Raw genomic sequence first — 21,198 nt, 5'->3', positions numbered from 1 at the left:
TTGTAAAATGTTTTATAAGGTTTCATGATCCTTTAAGAATAAGCTACTCAGTGGTGGTAAAGTCAGATTCTAAAATAATGAGTATTATGTCTAAACCCCAAGATAAAATAGTTAAAAAAAAAAATTGTGCTTACTGCACAATAACAGTAATGTTAATATGAATAAGTAAAACAAAAGCCATGCATACTTACAGGAACTGGATGTCTGCACCTTTCTGTCTGGTGAGAAAATGCATATTCACTACAAATTTCAGCTCCAATTAAATAGCTTACTTATGCAAAAAACTGATTTTACACATTATTTAAGCTTTTGTATAACAAAAGCATTGTTCCATCTCAGAACAAACATTAAACCAAAAGAGGATTATGGAATATGCAAGATAAAACTATTATCTCTGTGATCCGCTAAGTGAAAGCACAAAATTTCTGCTTTATAGAAGCACAAATATTCACGAGACATTGCATTTTTAAAACAGCGTGTTTATTAATTTCATTTTAAAAAATAAAAAACAAAAAAAAACTAAAAAGGACTATTTCATCATCACTATAAGAAACAGTACGGAAGCACTGAGAGTCTTTGAGCATTTCTAGCTCTTCAAGTATGTTCGTTCTGTTCATATACCAGGGGACTGTGCCTCGAGGAGGGCATGGGGCCGGAGATGAAGAGGAGCCGACTCGGCTCACCCCATTCGGTCAAACTCCAGATGCCTCCTCTCCAACAGAATCCATCTTTTCCTTCATTCAGCAACAACTGCAGTGAAGTCCAAACAGCAGCAAACGGTTTTGAGTGGGAAGAGTGAAGCAATGAGCACAGGAAATGAACCGAGTTAGAGATGCACATAAGAGAAAGAGCGAGATGACAGTAGCAGAGACTCAGAGAAATGAAAAATACAGCTTAAAGTTAGGAGGGAAAAGAGCAGTTACTATGGTATTAAAAACCGAGGAGAGAGATCTCCATCCAGTGCATGTTAAAACCACTCCAGTCAAGTCAATGCAATGCAACACTCAGGAAATTGCATAAATGTATATCCTAACAATTAGAACAATGAACAACACGACTTGCATCATTTCCAACAACAAATAATAGGAAACTCAGCAATACAACTTATGTAGACGGAAAAATATCATCAAAATGTAAACAAATTCACTCCTTCGTTGGAAAAAAAACGAGAAAAAGAGGTTGTAGGATTTGTCCGTCCACCACTCTTGTGCTGCGTCCCTCCATCCCTCCGTACTAAGTGCAACTGAGGCAGTGTTAGTCCATCTTTGAATCAAAATCTTTGAATTCCCACCCTCCAGTCCCTTCATGAAATGACAACAACAGCAGCACCCCTGCAGGTCATCTGGGGTGCAGCAGAAATCGGTCTAGGTACTGCGACATGGCTTCCCAATTCCGCCACAGGAAAGCCAAGATTATGACAAGGAGCAATGTGGAAAGTGTACGGCTACGTGTTTTCATCAGTGGTACTACACAGTTTGCGACCGTCGAGACGAACACTAGGAGTACCGCCATGACGGCCAGCAGCACGTTGATGAGTTTGCCGAGTAAAGTGCGTGCTGTGGCGTTTTCCAACCCTTCCAACTGAACCACTTGTTGTTGCTGCTGTTGAAGCTCCATCTTAGAGATGCGCGTCTGACAGGCCTCCAGCGCCTCCTACAGGAAGTGAGCGAGAAAGGTGTTACGAGCAAAGCTGCCTTTTTACCATCTCTGACAAACACCACACCGGAAGTCATTCATTTCCAAGGGAGAGGAGTATGGAGGCTGCATGGAGTTCAGATAATATGCCTATGCAGAATTTTTGGATCTGAGGCGCTTTCTTTGGGTTGAAATATTTGAACTTTTGCACCTAAACCATACGTGACTGCCTGACTAGATGTGATGTACTCTGATCAAATCTAATAAAAAGTCCCCCTGTAGTCAACTTTATCCCTTAAAACTCATCGTTGATCACCAAAATGACATATTTAAACGTTTTTTTTTCCCCGTGAAAAATGTTCATGCCTTAAAATAGCTTTAATGTAACTCTACACCCTTGCTTCATTTAGTATATGCGTATATATTATTATGCTAATTAGCCCCGCCTCCACTCACTCGCACGACATGAGCTCAGAGATCCAGTCGGTCAACTTACTGATGTAAACGCTGCATAATGCTACCGCTTTACAACATCAGACACATAACTCAAATTAATGTATGATTAGCCTTTTGCTTGACTACGTTATCACAGCTAATAATGTGTTGCTAATGTTACATGACTGCCCTGCTTCAGAGCGGTCATAGTTAATGATATGCTAAAGCCCGCCAGCGCGTTGACGTGATTGGTTACAAGGTAGTTTGTGCCGTCACAAACACCAGCGATTTAAAACCGCATTTTTGAAACTGTCTTTAGATCACTGCAGTTTTAAAGACAAAATGCTCAGCAATAGTGTTGACTTATGAATGATTTGTCTTAAAGCATATTAAAAACACCACACAGACAAACTTGATTTTCACCACAGGGGGACATTAACATGAGATGAGAATTACCTAGATTTTTTAAAATACTAAATGTCTTTAAAACTATTTCTGTAAAATTGGTGGTTATTAATCATACCTGAAACTAATATTTTATAATTAAATAACTATTTACATTGGTTAGCCCTAGAAAACCTTCTGTTTCTTTTAGATGTATTGGCAGTCATTTGTTTTGTGTGAATATATTTATACATTCATTATTAAATTATTTTACCATGGTAAATAAGCTGCTTCATGACCAATTTAAATTTCTGTGCAACTGCCATTCAGGGATGACATATGAAAATCATACACAAATGCTGGAGATAGCTGAAAGCTAGCTTAAGAGAGATAATATGAAGCTAGTGCAGCTGATACACAACTTCCATTCCAGTTAATGCAAGACTTGAATGATAGTAATGGGTAACAGAGCAGAACATGTACATTTTAGCTGCATAATATCACTAAAAATAAACCCTCAAATAGGACTGAGTGAGTTGCATATGGCTTTCATTATGAAAACTAAATTAGAAGACTAAACGTTGTCCATCAGATCGATACAAATTAGCTTAACAATAACAGCTAATGTTCTTTCCCATCAGAAATCCCAGCATTAGCATTCTCTCGTTTCACTTAAAAGTTTATATGCCAGAACTAAGGGTCTGTTTACACCTGGTCACTTAATGCGTTTTCTCTGATTCGATAGCTATCCGATCATGAAAGACCAGGTGTAAATGCCTTCTGAAACACTTTCAAGAAAATCCAATCGCTTAAACCACTTCAGGAGGTGGTTTGTGACGCATTTCAAAGAAACTGGACAAGTGTAAATGCATGTGGTTGTTGAAACCACGTATATAAATTTTACTCCTCCCAAAACGGTAAAAAAATAAATAAACGTAAAAATAAATAAATAAATGAGCGTGTTATAGGCTATATAACGTGTTAAAGCTAAATATGACAGCGATGCTGCAACACGCATCGCCGCAAAGGAGTACGTCTTCAGCAAGCCGACGTGAAAACTTCTGCAAATGAAACTGAAAGAAAGTCGCAGATGGTCAACACACAATCATCTTCATTAAAAGTAATGAGACTAAATGATCTTACCAGTGCTGATGCCGCTCTCTCTCTCCTATTGCGGTCTTTGATCTTGAAATTAGCTGATGATAAATAAAATGCAGCTCATATCTGTTGCTTTAGTTACTGTTAAATCCGTTTAATTTGCATATAGCGCAGGAATTGAAGATCGTATTTATATTTGTTTTGCGGAGACATTTATGTGGCCAAATGGAACCCTTTTAACAAATCAGATAGCTATCCGATCAGTAAAAATGCATGAAGTGACCAGGTGTAAACAGGCCCTAAGACTGGTAAAAATAGTTCTAAAAAAATCTCGGATCAGTCTTTTAAAATATCTTGTGATTAAATCACAATTTTTATATTCAGTGAAAATTTTTCCTCCTCATTAGTTAAGGAATTACACCGCTCTAGATTCCATAACCCCTCTCACTGATGGCAAACTGTGTCCTAGTTGGAAACTTTTTCCAGGCAGCTCCCTGTACTCCCACTTTTGCTTCTGTCTGCCCATGAGCATCTTTACCTGCTTGAAGCCAAAAGTGCAGGAAGGATGGAAGTTATGTCAATACAGCTGTACAGTACAAGGTCAGTGAAATCAATAATAATAAAATTATAAATGCCATTTTAAAGCTAACATGTTATTAATGCATATAAATAGTTTTACAATTGCACTGTACAATTGTATTTTTATAATACAGTAATGTTTATTCAGGACATTTCCATATTTGAAACAGGTCTGCTCACATATCAAATGTATTCCCAAAATATTACCAAATAAATAGAAATAAACTACCCGAACTCCAAGCAGTATTTACAACATTTGATCTATTTTAACATAAATCTCTATATGTTTACCATCCAATGTTTCATGTGCATGTTGGACAGTGTTGTACTATTTACTATTTAAATCATGTTCATTAATTGAAATGAAGCTGAAATAAAATAAAATTGAAATATTAGATTAAAAAAAAAAACTTCTTAATAAATGAAAAAGGGAAATGTTGCCTTGGCTACATTCAAGTTGAAGTACTAACATTACAAGAAAAAAAAGCCTAAAACTGTATAAAAAAAATAAATAAATAAAATAAAATAATAATAATAATAATAATTATATAATAATATTATAAAAATCATATTAATTATTATAAAAATTATAATATTATAAAATTATTTTATATTATTACAAAATAAAATATTTTTCCAGATGGTAAATGTCTGATTCATTCAGGAATGAATGAGTAAATGGCTCTCTTTATGAATGAGCCATTGAATCATTGGTTCACCCAACTGATTTGAAACGTAACACTGCTGTGTGTTGCTCGGAGATGCAAAACAGTTCTGTTGTGGCTTTAAAGGTAATATTTTCATTGGCAAAATTGAGCAAAAACAGACAATGTCGTATCTAAAATAAAAAAACAATATTAACTTATTTATTGAACTGTTGTATAAAATCAATATCACATTTGCACTTGTGCTATTCAGCACAAAAATAGCACTTGTATGATAATGTGCTCGTTACTCTTATGATATTGCTTAACTATATCATGAAATAAATGTGACAAAAAAAAAAAAAAAAAAAAAACTGGACATTTTTGCCCTAATATCTTGACTTTTAGGATCATTCTAACTGCATTCTATAGGCTCCATCATGCAGTGAGTTGTTGCCCTGCTTCACGCTTCATGTCACCAATCAACTATGAAATGTAGGATGATCTACATAGGACTGGGGTAGGAAGGGTGCATTAAATCATTTTTTGCGCATTATTTTTCCATAACTAATTAATTAAATGAAAGTGTTAAATCGACAGCCTATATATTACCATTCAAAAGTTTGGGATCGGTAAGATGTTTTTAAAAGAAGTCCCTTCTGCTCACCAAGGCTGCATTTAATTAATTAATTAAAAATACAGTAAAAATGTAATTTATTCTTGTGTTGGCAAAGCTGAATTTTCAGCATCATTACTCCAGCCTTCAGTGTCACATGATCCTTCAGAAATCATTCTGATATGCTGATTTGCTGCTCGAGAAACATTTACTGTGTACAATTGTACAAAATATTTGTGTACAATATTTTTTTTTTCAGGATTATTTGATGAATAGAAAGTTCAAAAGAACAGCGTTTATTTGAAATATAATCTTTTGTAACATTACAAATTTCTTTACTGTCACTTTTGATTGATTTAATGCATCCTTGCTGAATAAAAGTATTAATTTCTTTAATTTCTTATCAAAAAAATAAAAATTCTTACTGACCCCAAACTTTTGAATGGTAGTGTATAATGTTACAAAAGCTTTCTATTTCAGATAAATGCTGTTCTTTTGAACTTTCTATTCATCAAGGAATCCTGAAAAAAAAAGTACACAACTTTTTTCAACATTGATAAAAATAAGAAATGTTTCTTGAGCAGCAAATCAGCACATTAGAATGATTTCTGAAGGATCATGTGACACTGAAGACTGGAGTAGTGATGCTGAAAATTCAGCTTTGCCATCACAGAAATAAAATTACTTTGTAAAATATATTCAAATAGAAAACAGTTATTTTAAATTGTAGTAATATTTCACAATATTGCTGTTTTTACTGTATTTTTAATTAAATAAATGCAGCCTTGGTAAGCATAAGAAACATCTGTTGAAAACATTAAAAATCTTACCGATCCCAAACTTTTGAAAGGTAGTGTATATACATATAAAATTACCAAAACTGAAATTAAAATGAAAAAAAAAAAAAAAAAAAAAAAAAAAATATATATATATAATTATTTAGTATGATGTTGGACATGAATACCTGTATGTCTCTGGCTCTCTCATAAGACTGGTAAGCGATTTTCTCCTCCATGCTGGCCAGCTCTTGTTTCAAGTTGAGAATCTCATTTTGATGCAGTTCTGTTAAATCATTCAACTGCTCCTCTAAACGCTCACACCTAACACATGCACATACAAAACAAGATAAAACAGCACAGAAAATGCGAGAAAGGGGCCTAAAAGGCAACTACAACATAATCATCCTTTCCAATACTTTCTAAACAAGCATACTGTTTTGACTGTGAAACTTTCATTATCTATACAAACCTGTGAAAACTACATAGACCACTTATTAGTGCCAGATCAGTTCCTATAGTAACATGTACCTGAATCTCTCCTCTTGCAGAGCCTGCATGATATCTGTGTAGTCTCTGTGATAGTGAGTCTTCAGGTCTTCAAAGGATTCTTCTAGTCTATTCTGGTTGTCCTTCAGTTCCTGGATCTCGTGCAGTAGAGCATCGAAGCCAGAGCTCTGGCCATGCTCCAGTGTATTACCCTTTGAGCTCGGAGGCCCTCCGGGAGCCCCTGTGGTGCTATTTGCTCCTGCTGACCCTGACGTAGCGCTGGAGCAGTCATCCTCACTGCCATATTTTGGGCTGGACTGCATCTGCCCAGGTCCCGGGGTCCTAGTGCCTGCCATCCCTGTACTTGTTACAGGCTCATCACCTTGTTGTTCATCCAGAGAGTCTTTTAGGGCAGAGATGTTGTCTGCACTTCCAAATTTGTTGCGGATAAGAGAGGCAAACTCACGAGGTTTGGACACGACTGCTCCTGCGGCGGAGTGAGTGGCCTGAGAGATACTGGAGAGGCCACCGGTTACCTGAGAGAGAAAACCACAATTTAGTCAAATACATTTATCAGTGTCATTTGAAATTACATTTTACCCGAGTTGTGAGTTTCCTATCTGGATAAGCTTTGTCTCGAAGTGAGTGACTTGAAAATCATGGTCACTGGAAGTGGCAAAAAAGGCTAAAAGATTTTTTATTTTATGATTTTAAACTGGTTAGATGTGCCTGGAAAGCAAAAAAAAAAAAAAAAAAAAAAAAAAAAAAAAAAAAATCACTAACAGGAAAACAGTGGTACCAAAGCTCTATTCCAAAAGCTAGTGAGCCGCCTACCCAGACAGCATTTTAAAGCCTCACAGGCACGCTTCCAAAACAGTCTGTTCCGAACGAAAGGCAACATTGAATCCTTCTCAGAATGCAATCCCAGTATCTATTCTCTGGTATCTGCATTTACATTTCACAACTTTTTGAAGTATTATAATCATTCAGTTATCGCAAGTCTTGGCCGTATGCATATTGGGATTTGAACATTTGTACAATTTCAATATATCTTCAGGGCTCCAGACCTGCAACTTGCAACCTGGTGCGACTAAATTTTGTTAGAGTGAGACCTCTAACAAAACTTCTAATAAAACTAAAAACTGCCAGAGCTGCCATTTCTTGTGCATATGAGGAACATCAAACTGCAAACGAAATGATAGCAGAACAAAAACGCACTACTCATTTGTGCTGCACAGCATGGACCGTTTATCAGCTCGGACCAATAATAGACAATGCAGCGCGAGCTCAGACCATGTACTCATTGGCCGATATCTGATCACGCGACACCATTACTACACAGCGCTGGGAGATCTAGTGAGGAAGCGATTGAAACCATTCAAATTCAACGCAGAATTCTCTTGTTATAAACCATATCAGTTCAAACTGCACTGACGTAGAAACCAGGAGAAGCAAGTTATAAAAGGCTTTTCAGTCCACAAATCACCAACATTCACCCTAGATTTAATGTGGTAACGCAAACTCAGGGTATCTGCAGATATGAACAAGTTAAATTTAAGACTTAAGACCGTTTAATACCACCTTGCATGAAATTTAAGACCAAACCTGCGATGTTAACACATTTATTTGAAATTATTACATGTATTTATCAAATATATTATTTATTGAAGCATTTATTAAATAGAAATATTCTGTAACATTTTTAATGTCTTCACTCTTCACTCACTTTATCACTTTAAAATATAACAAATTAAAGTATTAATTTTTCTATTTTTTAAATCCTACCACAAATGTTTAAATTGGATTTCCACATAAATTAAGCAGCAAAAACTGCATTTTAACACAGATAATATAAATAGTGAATGTTTCTAGAGCTGCAAATCAACATTTCTGAAGAATCATGTGACACTGAAACTTCTCTTTGTAAACAACAACAGTATTATAAACAATTCTAATGACGAATGTTGCATTCCCAAATCCAAATTTAAACGTCACAAACAAAGTAGCATTTACAGTGAATCGAAAATGAAAACGCCACTGTTACAGCAAACATGCAGCGCGTCAGACTATTATTTACATCACAGCCGTTGCAAATTATGTATTAAATTCTCACCACCATTCATAAAAAAAAGTTACAGAACGAGTAACATGTTTCAGCGCTGATTCTACTCGCATTTGACCGTTCACGTCGCGTCTAAAAACGCAAGGAAAACGCGTCGGCGCCGCTTTCTCCTTTCCAAAGCGCTCGGGCGCTGCGGTGGCGTCTACCGTTACTAAGCAACCATGAGCTGCGCTCTCCATGACGAGTTTGTTTCAGCAAAGGATATATGGATTTCCAGCACCAAAAAAATCACTTGCAGTAGCTATGCCACAGCAGAATTATTTAAAAATGTGTACCCGTGTACAGCTCTGATCAGATATTCCTACAACTTTGTTGACCTTTGTCCTGCAGATGGCGCCGCGCGGCGCTGGACCATTCCGTCGTTGAAAACATAAAACATAACAAACATAAAACATATAAAACATCTTACTGATCTGCATGATTCACATGCGTCATGATTTTAGACCTAAAAAAACGGAATTCCGGATATATTCCGTCGCATTACCGCAAAAGATCCATTCAGATGCTCGGCGTGTGCGTTACCGCTTTAATGCCCATTGTACCAGTTTAAAACATTTTCTACAAACGGCGCAGTTTGCCTCGTAGACATTTACCGGCACCGGCCTTAACCACCAAGACAATTCTTCTTTCTCGAGCCATAAATCATTACATTTGCGCTTACCTAATAAGGCTACCTGCTACCTCAATTCTCTCTGATGACGCAACGCAATAACTACCGCGAGAAAAAAAAAAAAAAAAAAAAAACTTCTGTCCAATGATCAGTCAGTCATTGGGTCGGTCAGACTATAGAAAGTTTTGCGGTAATGCAACGACAAATATTTAAGACCCCAAGGTACGCTGGTCAGTTATAAAATTGTGTCTAAAAAAAATACAAGAAACCAGACGGAGACATTTCACTCGCTCAGTCCCATACGGAATGTAATACCTCCCTTGTGAAAATTCAAGACATTCCATATAATTTAAGACTTTAGGCCTTAAAAACCGAAATTTGTATTTAAGACTTTTTAAGGATCCGCGGGGACCCTGAAACTGTAACCATGGTATTGTGGCAGAAATAGTCCAATGCGTTTATATTATTAATTTCAGGGTTTGTAAAACCTTTTGAGAGAGAAATTCATGAACTTTTCAAAAACTTTCAAGTGCTTCACACAACTTTTTCCAGCACTTCAAAGCTCTAAATATGAATAATTGTGCTTCAGGTCGATTTAAGGCGTGTCCCTAAATTTTCTGCTAGTGCTTCTAATATTTTCAGTAAGGGGCTACTTCGGTAAGTGCTCCTATTAAAAAGTTAGTCTGGAGCCCCGATGTTGCAGCTAGCATGTGTAGTCGCTATCTATGTAAAGCGTTTCAAAATTAGTCACTTATGAGGTTCTATTTATGTTAAAACTGGAATACACTAAACTTTTCAAATCTAATACACTGGACATTATACACTTGCCAACTTTGTAAATGTTTACAGAGGAAAACTGGGCATCATACAATAAATGACTGAGAATCACATACAACCAGACTTTTAAGTAATTTGAACACAAACTCACACAGAAACGCAAGTCATCTGCATATGACAAAAGAAATTAACAATGGCGCTGTTTGCACCTGGCATTAAGATGCATTTTGATCGATCAGATCAAGTGGACGAGGCTAAATGCAGTGTAAACAGGGTCTAAAACTTTTTGAGTTTGTCCACATTCGACCACTTCCAGAGGTAGTCGAAAACACATTTCGACTAGACTGCTTTCGTAGTCTAGACACTCATGCGGTCGAATGTGTTTGAACAGCCACAAAAGACCGTCTACTCTTCACCTACTGACTTAATGCATAAACATTATGGGAAGCGTGCTAGCTAGACGGCAATTAAACTCCGCTGAAAACACGAGTTCAGTTGAAAAGGGTGTAAACAGGGCCAATATATGTTCTAAAATCAGCCCAAAATATCAAACACTTTTGCTTTCTTCAGACTGGACAGAATCAGTCTGAAGCTAAAAAAATCATCAGTGTGTCCATCATGCACTATGCAATTTTCTAAAAAATCTGTCAACTTTGACTGCCCAAAATCTGCAGACTAGCTCTGGCTTTCAGCAACTACCGTCAACTTGTCCAGACTACAAATCAAGGCTACAATCTGGGTAAAAGTAGTGTAGTATATGTCTTTAGAAGGCAACTGCATATGTAGGCTGTAGGCAGCTAGACAGCTCACTAGGTTTGAGAAGAGAGCTACTGACTAAACATGAGCTTTCTTTTGATTCCATAATTTAAAATGGTTATGTTAAACCAACGTTTCATTAACTTTCAATCACCAAAAAGATCCAAACCTGGCTTGCTGACAGAGTACAAGACTGGTCTACACTGCTTGTGTCATACGAAAAACTTAAAAAGTCCTGTTTGAGCCCCTAAAATAAATGAAAACATTTCAGATCAGCACACATCTACTCCAACAACTTCTAAACAGATCCTTCAATGTTCCAAACTGTAAAGAAATGGGGCAGTCTTTACCTTGGCACCCACATCCTTCAGACCCTGGTGCATGTCTCGAAGGACATCTTTGGGCTGCCGTGGTATTCCATTGTGCTCCACCTCTCTGAGCTTGCGGTGGTAATGCTCCAGCTTCCTCTGCAGCTGCTGGATGGTCTGCGCAGACTTCTGGTTCTTCTTCTCGAACACTTGCTTGATGCGAGCACTCTGCTGTTTGTCTGCATTGTTGGCCAGCTTCAGGTACTCCGCTACATTGTCGTCTCTTGCCGTTTGTTCGATTTTGATCTGCTCTGTGAGTTTGAGAATCTTCTGCTGTAGCTGAGCGATGGCCTGCTTGGTGCGCTGAGGGTCCGGGGTGCCATCAACTGAATCCACACCGTACTGACCACCGTCTGAACTGGTTGACAGAGCATTGGGAGACATGGCGGGGCCCAAAACCTCCAAACGATCCTGCTGCAATAGGAAGTGAGATTTAGTGCTGTGCAGATAAAATCATGTATTTAGAGTCTTTTTCTCATGTTACTGCATTGATAATTTAAATATGTATCAATATTTTTAATTTACAGATTTACATCTTTTCTAGGAATGCACAATATATTAGTGTCATATCAGTAATTGATATTTTTACGATTTGCCATTAAATCAGTATCGGCCATTATGAGATTTTTATTTTTGCATGCTCATTTCCCCTATTTTTCTCCCACTATTTATTTAGATTAACTTTAAGTGAGTGTTAGATGATGGCAAAAGTAATATATTAAAGGACTAATAATTTAATAACACCGTTATGTAACCTTTAACAAATCTGAAAAAGAAATAATCATACTTTAGTACTTTATTTTTAATTCAGACAAAATTGAATTTTAATATCAGGCCAAACATGAAAATAATTATATCTGAATTTTAACATCTGTGCATCCATAATAATTTACTACAATTCAACTAAGGTAATCTAAATAAATGCACATCCTGTGCCACACATAAGTAACGAAAGGTTTCATTTCATGACCCAGCCCTAGAGAGATTAGTGACAAAAACTATTAATGTGAGAATACATTTCACACTCCATTTTTTCTACAAGAATAAAAAGAATAGAAATAAGTTACCATTATTGACGGTTCACTTTCAGTGCAGTCCATCTTGAAAGACGTGGCACATTTGGACTATGCGAAAGGCTACATAGTCTCAGGTGACGTTGACATTTTAGACCTCTGTACTATGACATAGCCCTCAAAGTTCTGAGATAATGCATGGCATTCACTGATAAAGAATGGCACACTGCACCACATCATCAATTGAGGAAAATGAAAAAGGGAACCAAAGCAGGGATTTTTTTACATTCTTTTGGTACTTTTAATATGATAAATATTACAAGTCAAGTAAGCTTTGGTAGCGTAAAATCTTTAGTTCAACCTTGCAATGAAATGAACTCTGTCCCTTCACCCATTGACATTTGAGTCGAAACCAAATTATCAGTGATATGGCCTTCACTGATCGTAGATAAAGAGCTACAGATGACCTAAGCATCCATCAGAGTCATTCTAAACTGGCTAAGAGCCCCACCAGCATTGTTTGATCATGAAAAAAACAAATTTATATTCCCAATAAGGTCAGTTGTTTACTGCCAATGATAAGTTCCCCTATTGCAACTTGATAAGACACACAGCCCGGGTAGATTTCTCAGCTATGTGGACACGCATACACAGGAAAACTAGGTGATCTGATCACGTGGCCAACAGCCCATTCGATAAGACCCAGACGATGCCCGTTAGAAACATTACAGCTGACTTATGATGCCCTTTTCACACCTAACTGGTCAAGAGAGGATTTTCTCCCCCTTTCTCTGGGAATCATTGTTCTGTTTGATTAACAAAGCTGTTAAAGCCTCTTACCTCTCTGAGACAAAATGCGTTGGCCTCAAGTTTCACTGACAACAAACTAAGCTGTAAAACCTAAACTGTAATCGCAGATGGGGGATAGCAGATGGAAAAATTGCACTATTTTTCAATTTAAAAACAAAAGAAAGAACACCATCCCTAAGAATTTCACTAATCTATTGAGCTAGCCAGACTAAAATAGTCATCTGAAATAAATGACAGAGCTTATGTTTGGACACTCCCCTGATAGAGGAACATTCAGGATAGCGGCACTAAGTTCTCCAACAACAGGTGAGTTGAATCACTTTGGCAGTCACCCAGACCCTGTAGTGTATCTGGTGAAAATGCTTAGCTGTTAGAAAAGGCATGCTTAAAAGCATAGTACTATGAACTGAATGTAAGCATAAATTACCCTCAAGAGACTTAATACAGTAGTCTGGGTGAACATTTCTCCTGGTAAATGAATCCTAATGGTTATTTTGAGTGAGCAGCAGCAAAATGCATCCAGTAATGGAGAAATGCTAAGCAGAGCAGTAACTGGTTTTGCAACTATCCGAACTGCGGTTCTAAATAAAGTTGCTGCACCTGTCACGCAAGAGCAAACTTAACCTTGAGTCTATCCTTGAGGACACAAGAAAGCAAACAGTTACCCTGATCCCACATCCTGGTTGAAAAAGGCACAAATACATTGATTTTGACATTATACTCAATGCTGCCTGCAGAAGTGCCCTGAATTGAAGTGCATCCAAAGATTTGGCTAAATATAGCAAGGCTTAGAGAACATAGTGACCTGCTACACAAGCTTCCTGACCTGTGAATGCTGTCAACCTGTCCATCCATCCTGGAGGTTTCTTTCAGACACATGTAGCAGTCAACAGATTGCCATCTACACTGATTACTGTCGAATTCAAATCTGACTTCTCAGCACTTTCAAACAACCTATTATCACCTCCTATTGAACATTGATCACGTGTGCCTTGGCAAAAGGCATGCTGGGATACTTTGTAAAACTCAACATCAAGGATTTTTTTTACTGTGTGCCTTTTTTTAAACTGATAGTTCCAGTAGTTCATTCCTGTTAATGGTTTTGCAATTTACTTGAGGTTATCATGCTTTGGGAAACAGCCGAGATTTTTATCTGCCCTGAAAATATTTCGACTGGCCCAAACACAACAATGTTTACATTTTATTTTAAATTTACATTTATAATTTTAAAATTCTTTTGATGTATGATTTTCATACTTATTATTTAATATACTTATTTTAAATAATATTTATTTTTTTAATATTATTATCCATCTTTCACAAATTTATATTATTTTTAAGTTAAGTTTATTTTAATTTTAGAATTTTAATATTATTTCTGAACATTTTTAAGTTTTTAAAAAAAAAAAATGTAATAATAGCTGTAAATGAAACAGTTATTATAATTGTACAAGAAACTCCAAAAATACTTTTGATGGAAAATTAAGGGATTCAACTGAATTCCACTGTTTGCAAATTTTAAGCCACGCTTAATGAAAACCTTGTCAATGTTAATCAGTAATGTCATTTTACCTAGCTGCCAAGTGTGAAAGGGACCTAATATGCAAAATTTTTACATTGTTTTTGAATATATTTATGTTTCCAAAGTGTGTGTGCACAACCACATTATTATGGTAAAAATCCATCCACTCTGTTTGTTCTTTTCCCCATAATCAGAAATAGTATCTACGTTTACATGGACACCTTCTGTTTCAACTGGAATTATTTAAAGGTGCCCTAGATTATGTTTTTAAAAGATGTAATATAAGTCTAAGGTGTCCCCTGAATGTGTCTGTGAAGTTTCAGCTCAAAATACCCCATAGATTTTTTTTTTTTAATTTTTTTTAACTGCCTATTTTGGGGCATCATAATAAACGCGCCGATTTTATGCTGCGGCCCCTTTAAATCCCGTGCTATCCGCCCACAGAGCTCGCGCTTGCCTTGAACAGTGCCTTAAAGTTTACACAGCTAATATAACCCTCAAAATGGATCTTTACAAAGTGTTCGTCATGCATGCGGCATGCATGCGTCGGATTATGTGAGTATTGCATACGGTTATATTGTTTACTTCTGATTTTGAATGAGTTTGATAGTGCTCCGTGGCTAACGGGTAATGCTACACTGTTGGAGAGATTTATAAAGAATGAAGTTGTGTTTATGCATTATACAGACTGCAAGTGTTTAAAAATGAAAATAGCGACGGCTCTCTTGTCTCCGTGAATACAGTAATAACCGATGGTAACTTTAACCACATTTAACAGTACATTAGCAACATGCTAACGAAACATTTAGAAAGACAGTTTACAAATATTACTAAAAATATCATGTTATCATGGATCATGTCAGTTATTATTGCTCCATCTGCCATTTTTCGCTATTGTTCTTGCTTGCTTACCTAGTCTGATGATTTGGTTGTGCACATCCAGACGTTAATACTGGCTGCCCTTGTCTAATGCCTTTTATAATGTTGGAAACGTGGGCTGGCATATGCAAATATTGGGGGCGTACACCCCGACTGTTACGTAACAGTCAGTGTTATGTTGAGATTCGCCTGTTCTTCGGAGGTCTTTTAAACAAATGAGATTTTTATAAGAGGAGGAAACAATGGAGTTTCAGACTCACTGTATGTCATTTCCATGTACTGAACTCTTGTTATTTAACTATGCCAAGATAAATTCAATTTTTCATTCGAGGGCACCTTTAATTCCAATTAATGAATCCGAATGTAGTGTTTACATGACCACAAAATAAAGTGATCGGGTTGATGTGCGCATTTATATTTCACAAGCTTCAGAACGGAATTGATTTTTTGATATGCACACACTGCACGAATATGCAGTTTCCCGCTGTTCGCACATACTAACCATTTTGATCTCTAAATCCTGATTGCCTCTTTTTTTTTTTGGTTTAAAGGGCAGACTTAATATTTATATATTTCCTAATTTAGGGAATGACGAGCATATGAACAGTTGTGCCGTGCTGCTTATATTTATCAAGCAGTAAAAACAGCCCTTCCCGTGCCCAAAACAAGGCGTCTGTGGATGAGAGTCTGAAACAAGAACTGATGGGAGTTTGTCCTGCTCCACTTCAGACGATAAGTGGAAGGAGAACTTTAGAATAACACAACAGTCATTTATGACACTTCATTCAACAACAACAGTCATTACCCCATTTCTAAGTCATTGCACATGCTCAGTACTTTCCAGTTTCTGTTTTCAATCCGATCAAGTGTTTACATGTCCTCTCGATCGGATTAGAAAAGGTTTAAACCCTTATAATCTAGAATTAAATTATAATTTGGAAAATCAATTCCGATTGATGTGGTTACATGTGACTTTTTTATTCCGACTGTGCTACTATAGTCTGATTACGATCAGATTTTTAGGGTCCATGTAAACGCAGCTTGTCTCAAAATGAGCCGTTCAGGAATGCACTCCATTGTGACGTCACAGTAGATCAGGCCCCGCCCACAACTGGCATCAGAATCTCCACCCATTTACAGCATGGAATAACAAATGATCTGTGGGGTAGTTTGAGCTGAAACTTCACAGACACATTCTGGGGACACTTGAGACTTATATTTCATCTTGTAAAAAGAGACATAATAGGTCCCCTTTAAGAAAGTTGACAAGCATAAATCTATATCAATGTTACAGAAAACCGAATGTTGAAGTTTAAATGGCATAAATATGTAAAATACAGCAACTGAATATAATAATAATAATAATAATAATAATAATAATTAAAGACAGATTACTGCATGAAATTGTAATGGAAGTTAAAATATGTTAATCCATGTTAAAACCTAATCTAGGTCTTTTTAAATAGTGTCCAGTGTCACTAAATATTTGTCTAAAACATTTGTCAATGAAACCTTGAGAGATGATGGCTACCAACGATGACCACAGTGTCATCATGGAAGAAAATGCTTTGAGTGTGGCGTTCAGGTGGCACTTACCCGATCAGACTCCTCAGTGGAGTGGTACCCCGAGGTCAGCAACATGTCCACTAAAGCTGGGCTGCTGGGTGTGTCAGTGGTGGAGGAGGAGCGCGGCCGTCCTGCCTGCAGCAAGGTCTCTTGGGTACTGCGCCTGTGGATCTGGGGGCTGCCTTTCTGGGGGGGCTCCCCTCCCCCCCCTGCCTTGCTACGGCGGCTCTGCAGGCTGGTCCCTCTCTTCATCATGGGGGGGCCTCGAATCTGCTGCAGCACACGGCTCAGAGCTGCAGGGGGGGCGGAAGCGTGGGGGTCAGAGTTAGGGACGGCAGGCGCTTCCCCCAACTCTGGCCCCGCTTCTGGAGGCTCAGGGATGGGGCCTATGGAGGAAGAGGCATAGTCGTGTGGCGAGACGGATGAGCGTCTGCGCTGAGGTTGGAAGAACTGCTTCAGACCATGGCCCAGCGCACCCATGTTCTCCAAGGCATTGTGGGTTATTTTGGACAGGCCATGATCAGGCTCGGACGCCCTCCTGCTCACCTCCCGCTCTGCTCGACCCCCAGAGTCTGGCTCCTCCGCCCCAGGCTGCTCGCTACCACCCTGGTCCATCAGGAGGCGCCAGTCTCACTCAGAGGGTCAGCACAGGGGTGGGGTCAAGCTAAGCCCCGCCTCCACCAGCCCTCTGATAGGCTGTTTCAAAAGCCAGGAAGCAGAGGGTGGCAGCAGTCAGGTGGACTCTGAGAGCATACATGCATCTGTGGTTTGGCGCAAAGTCATGCTTGTCTACCACAAAAGGAAAATAAAATGGATTATGTCATGCAGCTGTGAGCGATGGAACACAAGCAACAACTACATGAGCTCAAATCACAAAAGCAGCGGATTGGTTGGCTCAAAGACAAAAAGATGCAGCTGATGTTTTTTCAACTAAAGTCTGTTGCAGATAGATTGCATTTCCATTCATGATCATGTCTCGCCAATATATTAATGAGAGTGATGGCAGAGGTCATGGATTAAATAAGCCACGCCTTGATGTTTCTGAGTCAACCAACTAAAACTACATTAGCAATATCACTATTGACAGACTACTAGCAGTCTATAGCCATGGGTTTTGCCAAGCAAATGAGGTATGAGAGAACTACAAAGAAAACACGAGGGTGCTAATTTCTGAAATGCTCAAAGGGTCTCTGGCTCAACATTAGACCATTTCCAGAGCAACACATTTACAGTATTTTACACAATTTCAGACCCTTTAGTGGAAATCATTGCAGAAATTCCTTAATAAATCATTATCAAAACCTCTGTGGATAAGGTCAGAAGCATTGATGCAAAGTAGGGCAGCACGATTTGAGGAAGAAAAATATCTAATTCTGATTTTTCTGAAATTTACTGAATTTTAAAATTGGGACACTTTGAGCGCTATTGAGTGGATTCGTAAACACCTCTGATTGGCCATTGTGTACACGGCTCATCGGATATGTCTGTGATTGGCTACAATGATCAACGTACAGTTTGAATTTGGTCCGCAACAGACGCCTGCTTTCAAATACTCCCATGTTTATCTGTGTAAGCGCTCTGTGAACAGCATTGTTGGGTGTAACGCATTACAGTAATTAAATTACTTATCCACTGACAAAGTAAAGTAAGAGATTACTGTTCATTTTAGGTAATTTAATTACAGTTACTTATAATGTACTTGCGTTACATACTGTTAATTAGTTCAACAGGTCCGTTTAAATCAATATTGAATTTAAAATCTAAATTTGTCATCTAAAGGTAAAAGTGAACGCTGTCTCTTTAAAATCGTTAGCTATAGTGCAGTTGCGCGTGAGTTTGCAAAGTCGAACCAGTTGGCTGTGTAGTCGCTGCCTGAAGATGTCGGCTGAAGCGAGTGGCTGTTTTGCAGAATGGAAATATTCCAGTGAATTCATTTTTTTGACACAGGTAGGCAAGAACATTATGGTAAAATGTAAGCTATGTCCTAGGGAGAAAAAACTGCACGCACTCTTCAGTCAGTGCGCTCCTAACCAAAGCGCACACACATAGCCGCCTCTTGCGAGTGTCAGATTTTCACGGTTTATTACACATAAATGTTCAAATACACACACAGTTATGTTAAAATGCCCATCTTGGCGTATATACGCATTGGTTACATGAATGTGAACAGCATATTGTCTCCGTCCATTAGGTCTTAGTGACAGCAGCCTTTAAAACATCCTACTGTCTACTATTGGCTGTCTGTATTATAAATGATAATCAAACAACAAAAGAAAAGCTTTAATAAGGATTAATCTATATTTAGTTTATACAGTTATGACTATGCAGACTTATTTTATATTTGATTATTCAATTTCTGTGGTATTTTTACTTAAGTAAAACTACTATTAGACCTATCTGAAAAAAATATATAGCATTATTTTATTTGTATCTTTATATATTTTTACCATGGTATCGACTTTGGTATCGAGTATTGTGCACTTGTGGTGGTATCAGTACCGACTACTCGATTTTGGTATCGTGACAGCTCTATTTGTTACAAAAAAAAATTGAAGTATTATAGTATGTTTTAATAAGCTAAAATGTTTTAAAAAGCTATAAAAGGCTAAACTATTCCACATTTGACTCTTATTAAAAGAGTCCTGCTGTCTATCCATCAAGGTTTATAGGGATTTTAAGAAGTAATTAGTTGAATTACTTATTGAGTAATTAAATTACTTTTCAGACAGTAATTAGAAAAGTATTTTAAATACAACATTGATGATGTAATTAGTAATCAACTTACCCAACACTGGTGAAGAGCATCATTGATGACTATTTACAATGTTTTTGAAGCATTCATCATTGAAGCCAATCACAGACATATCCGACGAGCAGTGAACACAGTGGCCAATCAGAGGGGTTTACGAATCTGCTCAACAGCGCTCAAAGCGTCACGTTTTAAATTTCAGAACAGACTTGGTACCGAAGTCTGTATTTTTGACAACTCTACCAAATAATAATTGACAAAAAAACAAAAACAAAACAAAAAAACCCCAAGAAATATTACTATTGTAATAGTTCACTGTAAAATAAAGACTATTTAAGAAAATATATTTTATTTTACATTACAACTGTAAATTACAATACTAGTATTTGTCTTAATTTCTTCATTTTTAAAATGTTCACCATCAAACTTTCATTTTGATGGAAAACCACAGGAAGCCCTTGAAACTTCTCTTTTGTTGACAAGCTCTTCTCATTACAAGTATGAGAAGATGCCACATCTTGTGTCCCAAGCCGTTCTGGGAAGCTGCAAACACCAGAGGATAATAAGCTGCTAGTGCGTAAGAACACAGTGCAGCGCTTCACTCTTAAACATGCAGCGCATACATTTATTTAATTCAAATTTGAGATTTGATAAATCGCACTAAGCCATATAACAAGGTTTGGTTGTATTTCGATTAATCGTGCTGCCCTAACACAAAGCTAAGGTGAGTAGAGGTGATGAGTGATGGGTTTGGCATTGTTAAACACAGAAGTAAACTTAGGCAAGGTGACAAACCCTCAGTGGAGCCGACTGAGGCAATACTATAACCCCAGGCGGCCTCTGAACCAATCATTTATCCATCAAGTGCAACCCATCTAAAACTCTGTCCAGCTTATGTTTTGGACATGCTTGAAATAGTTTAGATTGACAAAACACTCTCTTCAGGACAATATTGATGTTGAAAGAAAAATATTATGTAGAGTAACCGAGGTTTACAGATAGATAAACAGTCTCTCTTACCATTAGTCCAGCCTGACCGCCAATGGCTCACAGTTTGGGGTTGGCTGCGGAAAAAAAGGTTGTGAGATGAGACTCAACCCATTATAACACAAAATTTTTAAAAAATTATATTCATTCACTTCAATGGTAAAGATACATACAATGAAAAAAGGGTGTGCTCATGTTTGAATTATGATGCATGATTTTGGCAGCTGTAGTTGAGTAATTTCTGTGAACATTTACATTCTTTTTCCATTACATCATTAGATGACATGGTACATTACCATGCGTAAATAACATTTTTTAAAATCAAATTTGCCATACTAATTTTGTAAACTGACAATTTTGCAAAAAAAAAAAAAAAAAAAAAA

The 21,198-nt window shown here is 37.4% G+C and overlaps 1 protein-coding gene across 7 annotated transcripts in view; it reads right to left on the bottom strand.

Annotated features, from left to right (window-relative positions):
- Positions 1-461: 461 nt before the first annotated feature.
- Positions 462-21,198, bottom strand: part of tmcc1b (transmembrane and coiled-coil domain family 1b) — a 37,164-nt gene continuing 16,427 nt past the window's right edge. For 3 of the 7 annotated variants that reach the window (XM_048173554.1, XM_048173555.1, XM_048173556.1), the window contains 7 exons: positions 20,849-20,892; positions 17,110-17,868; positions 11,272-11,703; positions 11,091-11,168; positions 6,699-7,192; positions 6,356-6,491; positions 462-1,653 (listed from right to left, as the gene is read on the bottom strand). In XM_048173554.1, coding sequence (XP_048029511.1) covers positions 1,339-1,653; positions 6,356-6,491; positions 6,699-7,192; positions 11,091-11,168; positions 11,272-11,703; positions 17,110-17,694 — 2,040 coding nt within the window. In that variant the 5' untranslated portion in view covers positions 17,695-17,868; positions 20,849-20,892 and the 3' untranslated portion in view covers positions 462-1,338. Of the gene's footprint in view, positions 1,654-3,597; positions 3,651-6,355; positions 6,492-6,698; positions 7,193-11,090; positions 11,169-11,271; positions 11,704-17,109; positions 17,869-20,848; positions 20,893-21,198 lie in introns of all 7 variants that reach the window. The other 4 variants (XM_048173559.1, XM_048173557.1, XM_048173560.1 and 1 more) reach the window with 4 other exon arrangements.

The sequence above is a fragment of the Megalobrama amblycephala genome, linkage group LG21 (assembly GCF_018812025.1).
Source record: "Megalobrama amblycephala isolate DHTTF-2021 linkage group LG21, ASM1881202v1, whole genome shotgun sequence".
Taxonomy (NCBI): Eukaryota; Metazoa; Chordata; class Actinopteri; order Cypriniformes; family Xenocyprididae; genus Megalobrama; species Megalobrama amblycephala.
This window is presented reverse-complemented; position numbering and strand designations above follow the sequence as displayed.